Source organism: Giraffa tippelskirchi, chromosome 9, assembly GCF_054371585.1.
Source record: "Giraffa tippelskirchi isolate mGirTip1 chromosome 9, T2T-mGirTip1v1.2.pri, whole genome shotgun sequence".
In the NCBI taxonomy this organism is placed as follows: Eukaryota; Metazoa; Chordata; class Mammalia; order Artiodactyla; family Giraffidae; genus Giraffa; species Giraffa tippelskirchi.
The window spans coordinates 48,532,077-48,543,616 of NC_137283.1; the positions used below are offsets into that span (position 1 = coordinate 48,532,077).

Sequence of the window (11,540 nt, forward strand, 5' to 3'; positions counted from 1 at the left end):
GTGCACTGCGGACTACATTTCCCATAATGCACACCAGGGGCGGGCAGGGCCAGGCCCAGGGACTGGAGCCGGGCCTCCGCCGCGAGAGGCCGGCGAGTGCTGTCTTCCTGAACCGGCAATCGGGCAAGGGGCGGTGGGAGGGAGTGGTGGCCTGCGCCGTGGCCATGTCTGCGTCCGCAGGGGGCCGTGGTCCTGCGAACCTGAGCCATCAGTCCGGGCCCGGCCGGATACTCGTGCCCTCCCGGGGGTCCGGCGGAGGGCAGTGATCGGCAATCTCTGTATTTTCCCCCTACTCCCTTCCCCGAGAAACAGGTGAGTCCGACTGCCAACCCACGTGGCCTGGGGGCGCCGAGAGACTGGAGAGCTGTCATCTTTGGAGGGAGGGGCTTGAAGACGGGGCCCCTACTTTGCTACTTGTCTACTTGTTACTTGCGGTAGGAGAACTGGGTCTCTCTAGGGTCCCTTAGCAGATTCCCAGCTGGGGAATACAAAAGCGAGGCCTGGAACTCTTCCTTTGGCTGGAAGGGCAAAGTCCTATAGCGGGCAGTGGCCAAGGAGTACCCGCCCACACTTAACGCACACAGATTCGGCCGGGCAGAGTACTCTCAAAGATTGGCAGAGGTTGACTGTGGGGTGAGAAGGCAGCTCCTGAAGGTGTATTGGGGCTTGGGACTTTGCTCTCAAGGGTGCCCTGGCTCAGATAACCAAGCTGCCTCTTGTACCTGGTGAGGCTCCCCTTTCTGGTCTCGAGTTTGCTGCGGGAGGGTGAGCAGCCTTTGTCAGAGAGGGGAGTGGCCACCAGCAGTGGCAAGTACCAGGCTATACTCTCACCATGGAGTAGACATCCTGCTGAAGCAGCTACAGCAGAGCCTGACCTGGACCCTGTCTGCCACACATCCAAGCACCCTGGCACCATTGTCCCAGACAGCTCACTTGCCAAGGATCAAGGCAGATTAGGGCACTATCTGAGCAGGAAGAGGGAGCAAGAGTGCTAGGGAGCTAATAGGGAGGGGTTCTTGCCAGGCCCTCCCACTCTCCAGACCAGGCACCTAGAGGAGGGAGGCATACCAGAAGGGCTCATTGAGCTAACTTGTTTGGTGACATTGCTCAAAGGCACAGCAGAGCACTTCTGGGGAAAATAGCAAGCCCTGGGGGCTTCTGGAGAGGCCGCCAGAGAAGGGGCCCCATGGGAGACTCTGGGACTGGTTCCAAGAGACCTCTCTTGTTTAACTGCTTCAGCCACCCAGGAGCTTCTGCCACACAGGTTATGGCTCCAATAGGGTTTGGAGTGGAGTTTGCTGTGAGTCATTCACCCTCTCTGCTTAGTTTTTTCCCATGTTAAGTGTCCAGAGAACTATTTATTTCTTCAGGGCTTTTGACTGGATCCCCAGATTGGCCTTGGAGATCTTGAGGTACTGCATGATCTCAAGTGGTTGGGGAACTGTTAGGAATGAGGTGTATGCTAGCCCCAGCCAGCTGACTCTGCCCTCACTCCATGCAGGTACCATGTTGAGTAGTACTCAGCTATTCTGGTACTCAGCTCAGTTACCTGAATGCCAGGGTGTCAGTGGGAAGTGGGGCCTCAATACATTGGATAAGTGCTATAGCCCTTGTTTGAATCTTTAAGTCAGAAGCGCAAGGCTACAGAGCAGGAGCATGTGGTAGAAAGGAGTTCAACTTGGGAGAGATTTCTGGGAGCAGCAGAGAACCAATGGTCTGTCCTGCCACTTCAGGATGGAGTGAGAGTTCCCTGGAGGAACTCCCAGCCCTAGGCCCAAAGGCATCTCTTTGTCCCAGCATCACAGATGGGTCATTTCAGGTCAGAGCCCACCTAGCTTCATGAGGTCAGAAGCACATTTTCCCAGGCCTGTTCACTGAAGGCCTGGCTCAGGATGAGCAATCTCTAAGGACTAATTTCTATTCCAGAGACCACTGGACCAGTGTATAAGTGAAGGTGCACACGGTCTGAATGTTAACTAAAAATAACCATGATACGCTAAAGATAGCTGAGTGTATACATGCCTACTCTGTCTCAGAGTAACCAAATTACATGCCGTATCTCATTTAAACCTCACACAATCCAGGGAATCAATGCTATCATCATCCTCATTCCATAGGTAAGAAAGCTGAGACTTATAAAATCAAGTCGGTTTAATCCAGGTCCCTCTGACTCCAGAGCCATTTTTTCCCAAACTCTGAGGACAAGACTTCCCTGCAGGCTGGAGTCTCCTGAGGTTACATGGGAGCTGGGTGTTTTTTGAGGATCTTTCACCTTCTCCCTTTCAAAGTGATTTATCTGACAAGTGTTCATTAAAATCCTTCTCCCTATGGAGCTGACATTTTGCGACAGCTCATGGAGTGGCCTTCGATGTAGAAAAATAAAATAGGGCTAGGGAGATAAGAATCCAGGATATTCCGGGAAAGCCTCTCTGATAAGGTACCTCTTGAGCATCAACCCGAAGGAAGTGACAGAGTGACTCATGTAGATATTTGCCCAAGTAGTGGAATAGGTGAGGTGGGGGGCAGGAGAAAAACAGGGTGGTATGGTCCATGCAGAAAGTTCAGCAAGAGCAAAGTTCTGAAGTGAAAGAATACTCAGGAATTACATTTACACTATACTTGTTGTTGCTGTTTAGTCACAAAATTGTGTCGGACTCTTCGTGACCCCCACGGACTATAGCCCACCAGGCTCCTCTATCCATGGGTTCTAGGCAAGAGCACTAGAGTGGGTTTCCATTTCCTTCTCCAGGAGATCTTTCCAACCCAGGGATAGAACCCACGTCTTTCTTCTGCATTAGCAGGCAGATTCTTTACCACTGAGCCACCAGGGAAGCCACATTATACTTATGGAAAGGCATGAAATCAGTAAAGCTGGGTTGAAGCAGAGCAAGTAGGGGCAAGAATAGAGATGAGGTCGAAGAAGTAATTGGGAGTGGTGGTGCAGGGAAGCAGGTGTGGACAGTGGTTCTTATGCACCCCTGTGAAGAAGCTGGCTTTCTCACTGGATCAGGTATGACTGTTAAAGACTTGTGAGCAAAGAAGTTACATGACCTGACTTCTGTTTCAAACCAATCAAGTTATGTACTGTGAGAAGGACAGACTCTCCAAGGACAAGGACAGAAGCGGGGAGACTTGTTAGAAGACCGTGGCAACCATCTGCCAGAGAGGTCGTGTTGGCTTGGACCAGTGTGGTAGTGGTAGAGGTGATGAGACGTGGTCAGATTCTGATTGCGGGTGGTTCCCCCGAACATCAGTAATCTGTTTCATGAAAGTTGGACATTCTGTCCGGAATCAATAACTTTGTATCTGTTGCCCACTTTTTTTTGTCATTTAACTTTTTTTTTAATTGGAATACAGTCTGTTGGTGATGGATAGGGAAGAAGGGAACACTGATGATCTGAGGGGGAGGCGACAGCTGCTGAAGCCATATGCCTGGGTAGGTGTGATGGGCTGGAGTGGAGGCGTTAGCCCTCAGTGGAGCCAGGATAGCTCATCTTCAGCAAGAAAAAGGAAGGAAGAGTCTGGCAGGTAAGGTGAGGTGGTGGTGGGCATCTTGGAAGTTCTATTTGTGACTTCAGTTTCCTCAGTGAACTAGAAGGAAGATTCTCACTGATAGAGCTGAGAGTGAGCATGGGAGAAGATGAAGGAAGCTTGAGAAGAGAGATGATGTGAAGGTATCGACAGGGGGAGTGGGCAAGTGAGTACACATAGAAATGCGAGGCATGTGCAATGCTTCTGGACCCTCTCCTTAGAAAAAGGCACATCCCAGTCTAGGTCTCCATCTACGGAGCCAGGTCCAAAAGCCCTGGCTTCTCCTCTGCCTGCATCTGGACAGACTCATCTGTCTGTAGTCACTCTTTTTACACAGCAATGCAGACCCCACCCTGGCTTTTAAGTTAGCTTGTGGAAGAATGGTCTACGGGGTTGCCGGTTTGGGCTGTGTCTTCTTGCTCAAGACCTGGACATGCTCTAGTTGCCTTCCCATCCACTGCCCCAGGCTCTGTGGCTTTGTGGTGGCTGTTTTGGCCTGTTTTGGCTTGCTTCTCTTGGTCTCAGTTTCAAAGGAGACATTTCTGGACGCCTCCCCGGGTTTCTGTTGAGACCATGCAGCTTCTTAATTACCCTGGCCTTTTGTCAAACAAGGTGGCCCACACCTTGGTCTTCTGGGCTCTGACCCTCTCTGGGAACCACCACTCTTGACTGTCCTGGTGGACAGGTTTGGGTGGGCCTAGAAAATCCCCAAAGGTAGATGTTCTCCCAAATAAACTTCCTTTGAAGGTTACTCAAAGCCCGCTCTGTGTGGAGTGATGCTGTTGGAAAGTGGTCCCCCTTCTTAGTCCATGGTGCTCCAGGAGCAGTGTGGGAGTGGCCATCAAGCCAGTCTCTGGCCCCTGCTTCCCTGTCCGTCTGTTTTGCACATTGAACTTCTGTAAAAGAGTAATTTGAAGAAAGGATCCTGTGGCTTACCACAAAGATGACAAGAAGAAGAGCTTGAAAATAAGTTCTTTGGGTCAAGAGGGTGGTCAGAGAGAGAGGTGTGAGACACAGATAAGCTGGAGCTACGCCAGTGCTAGCGATGGTGACGTTGCTTCCCTGAAATCACTCTTTTCATGAACGTTTTTGAGCACCTATTTCATACCAGGCTCAGGGTATTTGCCCAAGGTGACAGAGCTAGTAAAGGGACAAGCCTCAGTTATTCCCTGTGGACTCTGCCCCAGGAGGGCAGAGGCAGGGTCTCCTGTGCTCACACTGACATCAGCCCCACCCAGGCCCCGGGCCTGCCTGCAGTGCCTGCCTCGTGAGTCCTTGGCTAGTCTCTGCTCCCCTTCTAGCCCAGCCAGTCAAATCTGTCTCCCCTAAAGTGTCAATGCCTCAGATGGAACCTGTCTTCTGTAGATGGTATGTTGCCTGCCAAATGAAGACCCTTCAGCCCGTCATTCGGGGCCATAAAGGCTGGGCCTCAGTGAATCCACCCAACTTCGTTATCCCTGACATCCACTCTCAGCCACATCCCCCTGACCCTGAGGCTGTGGGAGGACTGAGAGACCAGGCTCCGTCTGTCCTCAGTGTCCATCAAATGGGCTCTGAGAACCCACATGTCCGTAGTTGGTTTTGACTGGAAAGGGGAGCCCTGGTGCCAGATTCAATAGATACAAAATGCAAGTGGAAAAACAAGGCTCAGGCCTGAGGATAAGCCAGCTTGCTCTGACTCACTTCTTTCTTAGCGCTTAAATATCAAAAGGAACTGATCGGTCAACTCGAGTTTTGAATGGAGAAGTGTTCACGGTAGGATGTACAAGGGAAAATATCAGGATACAGAATGGTTTCAGCGCTTCTTTCCTGTCGCGACCTTGAGTGAGGTGCTTACACTTTCTCAGCCTCAGTTCCTTCATCTGTAAAGCTAGCCTGACAACAGTGCCTCCTCAGAGAGGAGTGATAAGGATTAGATAAAAATCCACATAAACTTAGCATGCTACCCTACCTTCAGAGGGGTTAGCAGCTATTATCAGTTTGTAGATACATAAATAAACAACGAACATTTTATATACATTGTTTTAAAAAAGAGTAGAGGGAATTCCCTAACTGTCCAATGGTTAGGACTCCATGCTTCCAACGCAGGGGGCATGGGTTCAGTCCCTGATCAGGGAACTAGATCTCACATGGCACAGGACATGGACAAATAAATAAATGTTTTTTTAAATTAAAAAATTTTTTTAAAAGACTAGAAAGAAATATACTAAAATGTGAACAGTGAGAGATCCTGAATGGTGGGGCAGTGGTGACATTCCTTTCTATTTTTCTTTTTTTCTATTTTCCAAGTTTTCTACAATGAATAGATACCATGTGTTCTTTCTTTCATAATCATAAAAAGAAGAGCACACTTTTTTTGAAGGGCATATTCAGAACCCATTCCCTAGAGGTCTGAGTTACCTGGGTCCTGGTGAGGGGTACTTTTCTGTACTTAACCACAGTTAATTGTGCCAGTGACCCCTGCCACTAGCACCTTCGCCTCAATGATGCCTTTGTTTGCTCCACAGGAGAGCCCAAAGGATGGCCGCTGACATGCAGAGGAAGAGAAGCAGCGAAGGCCCCGATGGCACGTTGGCGCCTTCTGATGGGCAGAGTGTGGAGAGAGCAGAGAGCCCCACACCAGGACTGGCCCAGGGGATGGAGCCAGGTACGGGCAGAGTCCTGGGCAGCCCCAGCCAGCTCACGGCCAGAGCAGCCCCAGGAGGGGCAGTCTCGATTCCCAGCCACTCTTTTGCCCCTACTCACTCATGCATGTGTTCACTCCCTCACTGGCTATTTGTCATGAGCTGGGGATATTGGAGGGATCCAGGCTCAGTCTGCCTCTGGCCTTCCTCTCCACTTCATGTTGTGCCATTTGCCCTGTGCTGTCTGACTCCCCATGTGGGCTTTCCTCCTCTTTCCTGGGTCTACAGGTCCCTCCCTGGCTCCCTCTCCCTCCTTCAGCTCTCACCTTAAATGTCATCTCCTCACAAGAGAGGCCTGCTCTGACCACACTCTGTACAGAACACTAGTTTTATCGGGGTTGTATTTGTGTGTGTAGGTGTTGCCCATCTCTCTCGTCCACAAGATCGAGAGCTCTTTGAGCACAGAGCTGTGGTACCCGTGTTGTACCCTGATGCCTGGTACAGTGCTGAACTCATAATAGAGACTCAAAACTTACCTCTTGAGCTCTTCTGTACCAAAAAAAAAAAAAAAAAAAAACCTCAGTAAAGGAAGATTGACCTGGTCTCTGCCTTGGAGGAGCTGCAGGCTAGTGAGAGCATTCCACTGGAAGGTGGTTCAGAGCCATGGGTCCCTGCATGGGCTCAGGGAGGTGTCTCCCAAGGAGAGAGATTCATTGAGCACAGTGGGTATTCCATGCACAGGGCAAGGTGCTGGGCACACAGTGGTGAACAACCAGGTTCCTGCCCTTGAGGGGGAACTCCACTGCAGTTGTGGAGAAGGGCAATAGCTGATAGGTGCCCCATGAGAAGTCAAGGAGGGGGGATATGATAGAGTGCTTGGGGCTAGGGGTCAGGTGACAGGGACAACTAACATCTTTGCTGAGAGCTGAAGTGTGACGGGAGAGCTGGCCTGGGAGGAGGTGGGAGAGGCTTCCTGACAGAGGGAACAGGAGATGCAAAGGCCCTGAGGTAGGCAAGGGTATTCAAAGAGCAGAGGGCGAGGGGCTGTGAGATGACAGTGAGAGGGGCAGGTAGATACCAGCCACCACCTCAGCCTGGAGGGGTTTGGGTCTTATTCCCAGTGTGACAGGAGGAGACAGATGAGCTGTAAGTCACATGACTTGTAGCAGACTATAGCCAGAGGGAGCGGTGGCTTGCCTCATCTCGACAGGCAGTCAAGCTAGAGTACTGTATGGGGCGCCATGCTGGTGAGTCAGTCTGCCAGCAGCTACCACTCTAAGCTCCAGTGCTTTTGGCTGGCAGGTGCTGGACAGGAGGGTGCCATGTTCGTCCACGCCCGTTCCTACGAGGACCTGACTGAATCAGAGGATGGGGCGGCTTCTGGGGAGAGCCCCAAGGAGGGTGCCGGGGGTCCCCCACCTCTGGCTACAGACATGCGTCAGATCAGCCAGGACTTCAGTGAGCTGAGCACCCAGCTGACAGGTGTCGCCCGAGACCTGCAAGAGGAGATGCTTCCAGGAAGCTCTGAGGACTGGCCAGAGTCCCCAGGGGCAGCCAGGCGGCCAGCCACAGAGTCCCCAAGGGATGGCGCTGGTGAAGGGGACGAGGAAGAGGCTGCCGAGGCCTGGCGACGGCACCAGAAGCATGTCTTTGTGCTGAGTGAGGCGGGGAAGCCTGTGTACTCCCGCTACGGGTCGGAGGAGGCACTTTCCAGTACCATGGGTGTCATGGTGGCCCTGGTGTCCTTCCTGGAAGCTGACAAGAATGCCATCCGTTCCATCCATGCAGGTGAGCCCCCTGGAGGGAGTGCTGGGAGGTCTCCCTGGCCACACAGTTCATTCACAGCAGGTTTTGGGCCCCCAGGGACTAGAGGGCTGGGATATACTGTGTGACCAAGTCCTTCCACCTCAGTGAGCCCCAGGTCTTCATCTGAACACAGGGAAACAACAGTGACTGCCTCATAGAGCTGTTGTGAGGTTCAAAGGTGGCTTGCGTACGGACTTTGCCCTTAGAGTAAGAAGCCTGGGGAGATGACCAAAAAATTGCAGGTCTTGAGTCCACCCAGCTCTTGCCACTTAAGTTAGCCCAAGAATGTGTGGGTTTTGTTTGTTTATTTGAGGCTTTTCTTTTAATTTTTTTTAAAAAATTTATTTCCATTTTTTTATGCCTTTTTTTTTTCTATTTTTGTTTTAATTTATTAAAAAAAATTTTTTTTGAGGGGGGGCATACTGTAGGGCATATGGGATCTTAGTTTCCCAACCCAGGGAACCCAAGTCCCCTGCGGTGGAAGGGCAGAGTCTTAACCACTGGACCACCAGGGAAGTCCCAAGAATGTGTAAACACACTGTCCTGAAGTGCTTCCTTCGTTTTAGCTGGCCCCAGTCTATGAAGCTGACTCCCTGGTAGCTCAGTCAGTAAAGAATCTGCCTACAGTGCAGGAGACCTGGGTTGGATCCCTGAGTCAGGAAGATCCCCTGGAGAAGGAAATGGTAACCCAGTCCAGTATTCTTGCCTGAAAAAATCCTATGGACAGAGGAGCCTGGCGGGCTACAGTCCGTGGGGTCTCAAGAGTCAGACACGACTGAAGCGACTCAGCGCGCGCGCACACACACACACACACACACACACACACACACACACACAGGCACGCACGCACACGCACACGCACGCGCGCGCACGTAAAGGAAGGTGACAAGCTCCAGCTGAGAAAGCGGGGCTCTGACGGTGCTCGGCCAGGTCAATCCGGGAGGGCTTTCCCGGGAGAGGGGCTGAAGCTGATGCCACCCCCATCCATCCACCCCATCAGATGGCTACAAGGTAGTGTTCGTGCGCCGGAGCCCACTGGTGCTGGTGGCGGTGGCCCGCACGCGGCAGTCGGCGCAGGAACTGGCTCAGGAGTTGCTCTACATCTACTACCAGATCCTAAGCCTGCTTACGGGCGCGCAGCTGAGCCACATCTTCCAGCAGAAGCAGAACTATGACCTGCGGCGCCTGCTCTCCGGCTCAGAGCGCATCACGGACAACCTGCTGCAGCTCATGGCGCGAGACCCCAGTTTCCTGATGGGGGCGGCACGCTGCCTGCCCCTGGCGGCGGCGGTGCGCGACGTGGTGAGTGCCAGCCTGCAGCAGGCTCGCGCCCGCAGCCTGGTCTTCTCCATCCTGCTGGCGCGCAACCAGCTCGTGGCCCTTGTACGCCGCAAGGACCAATTCCTGCATCCCATCGACCTGCACCTGCTCTTCAACCTCATAAGTTCCTCCTCGTCCTTCCGCGAGGGCGAGGCCTGGACGCCAGTGTGCCTGCCCAAATTCAACGCAGCCGGCTTCTTCCACGCACACATCTCTTACCTGGAGCCTGACACAGATCTCTGTCTGCTGCTCGTCTCCACCGACCGCGAGGACTTCTTTGCGGTCTCTGACTGCCGCCGCCGCTTTCAGGAGCGCCTACGGAAGCGCGGAGTGCATCTGGCGCTGCGGGAGGCACTGCGCACGCCCTACTACAGTGTTGCCCAGGTGGGCGTCCCCGAACTGCGCCACTTCCTCTATAAGTCAAAGAGCTCGGGACTCTTCACCAGGTGAGGGAGGGCCTTGGGGACGCTGCTGGAGGGAGACAGGGGCGTGGGGAAGGGGCGCCTGTTGGGCCTGAGCCCTGATGCTATCCTGAAGCTGTCGACCCCTCTGGGAATGAGCCAACTTGCTGCGTCTGTCTGACTGACACTAGGGAACCTGAACCCCTATCACCCTGCTCCGCATCAGGCTAGACCTCTCTGCTTCATTCATTTCCCAGAAGGCCTTGAAATACCCAATTCACCCAGGGAAGGAAGCTTGAACAGAGGTCTCCTGGGTCTCTGGCCCTGGAGCTACTCTGCCTTAGGGGTCAGTTTGGTCCAGCCCAGCAGGCAGGACTCCTCCACTTCCTCCAACAGAAAGGCCGGGGCCCGATGAGGCCTCTTCTATCCTTCTGTTACCCCCTTTTTGGTCCGGAGGGTTCCCAACTCAGTTCTCCTGGCCTGTCACTCTCTCTAGGATACCTAAATTCAGATTGGCTTCTCCACAGGGAGGTTCCCCAAAGCTGCCATGAACTTGAGGGCGAGGGGAGAAGAGGGCTGCACCCCCCCCGCCCCCCACCCCTGTCCTGGGCAGTCTTCAGTGGGGAGGAGACAGTGGCTTGGCCGTGGGTGGGATGGCATCCGGAGGGTAGGACACATGGTGGAGTCTCCCTGGCTAGGAATAGGCATTTCTGGATTTCCAGAGAAGCCAGTGGGAGTCATTCCTTTGCGAACCCACTCCCCCATCTCCAGCCCTGAGATTGAGGCCCCCTACGACAGTGAAGAGGAGCAGGAGCGGCTGCTGGGCCTCTACCAGTACCTGCATAGCCGCGCCCACAATGCCTCCCGCCCCCTGAAGACTATCTACTACACCGGCCCCAACGAGAACCTCTTGGCCTGGGTAAGGCGGCTGTGGGGTGGGCTGGGCTGCCTCGGGGTCCTGGGCAAGGTCCTTAGACAACCTGGATGACCACCCTGTGCCCCCTCCTCCAGGTGACGGGCGCCTTTGAGCTCTACATGTGCTACAGCCCCCTGGGGACCAAGGCATCAGCCGTCAGTGCCATCCACAAACTGATGCGCTGGATCCGCAAAGAGGAAGACCGCCTCTTCATCCTCACGCCCCTCACGTACTGATGAGAATGTGTGTGAGCGCAGCCCTCCTAGGCACAGTGGGCTGTGGAAGCCATGGGAGCCTCCAGGTGGCACTGGCCTCTCTGCCCCCCTCCCCCCGCTGCAGCAGCCAGCAACTATGGGGTGGTGTGTGCATTAAAGTGCTTTGGGAAGACACTGAGGGACCTTGTCACTGGTTCCTTCATTCACCCTCTCTCACTCACATACAAACCCTGGATCCTCCTCCCTAAGCCCTGCCCGTGCTTCCCCATGTACAGGGGCACATGCACATTTTTTGATAGAATTCTCTTATGATTTTATTTGATTTTATTATTTTTTAAAAATTTTATTGGAATATAGTTGCTTTAGCACATGCACATTTGAGCCTCTCTTTCCCCTCCCTTGCACAGCATCACATGCACTCAGAGTCTGCCCCTGGGCCGGGCTGTTTTCATTCAGCTGGAGTCCTGCCACATGTAAAGAGTTCTCTGGGACCCCAATGGCATTCCCCCCCAACCCTCTGCAAAGCCCCACCCCCACCCCCAGTCTGAGCCCCTGGTGCCTCCCCTGTCACTCCTTGGTGGGATCCCCAGTTGTGTGCCCTGAAAGACTACCCAACCACCTAGGAGCCCTGGTTGATGCTGTGCGTAAGGGGCTGCTGTTGTTCAGCAGGGGCTGTGCTGAGTGAGACAAGGACAGCCAAGGGGGAGGGTCTGAGCCCTGGCATGGC

The 11,540-nt window shown here is 53.5% G+C and overlaps 1 protein-coding gene across 4 annotated transcripts; it reads left to right on the plus strand.

The window, feature by feature from the left end:
- The first annotated feature begins 30 nt into the window (after positions 1 to 30).
- On the plus strand, positions 31 to 10,991 carry MON1A (MON1 vesicular trafficking associated A). Of its 4 annotated transcripts, none has more exons than XM_081525560.1 (7): positions 31 to 312; positions 3,579 to 3,697; positions 6,039 to 6,178; positions 7,458 to 7,943; positions 8,962 to 9,727; positions 10,454 to 10,601; positions 10,694 to 10,991. In XM_081525560.1, the coding sequence occupies exons 3-7, from the start codon at positions 6,052 to 6,054 to the stop codon at positions 10,832 to 10,834; spliced, it is 1,668 nt and encodes a 555-aa protein (XP_081381686.1). In that variant the 5' UTR covers positions 31 to 312; positions 3,579 to 3,697; positions 6,039 to 6,051; the 3' UTR covers positions 10,835 to 10,991. The 4 variants fall into 4 exon arrangements, with proteins under 4 accessions (XP_081381686.1, XP_081381687.1, XP_081381689.1 ...); XM_081525561.1 differs by having other exon boundaries at positions 3,579 to 3,674; XM_081525563.1 differs by lacking the exon at positions 3,579 to 3,697 and having other exon boundaries at positions 102 to 312.
- Positions 10,992 to 11,540: the final 549 nt, after the last annotated feature.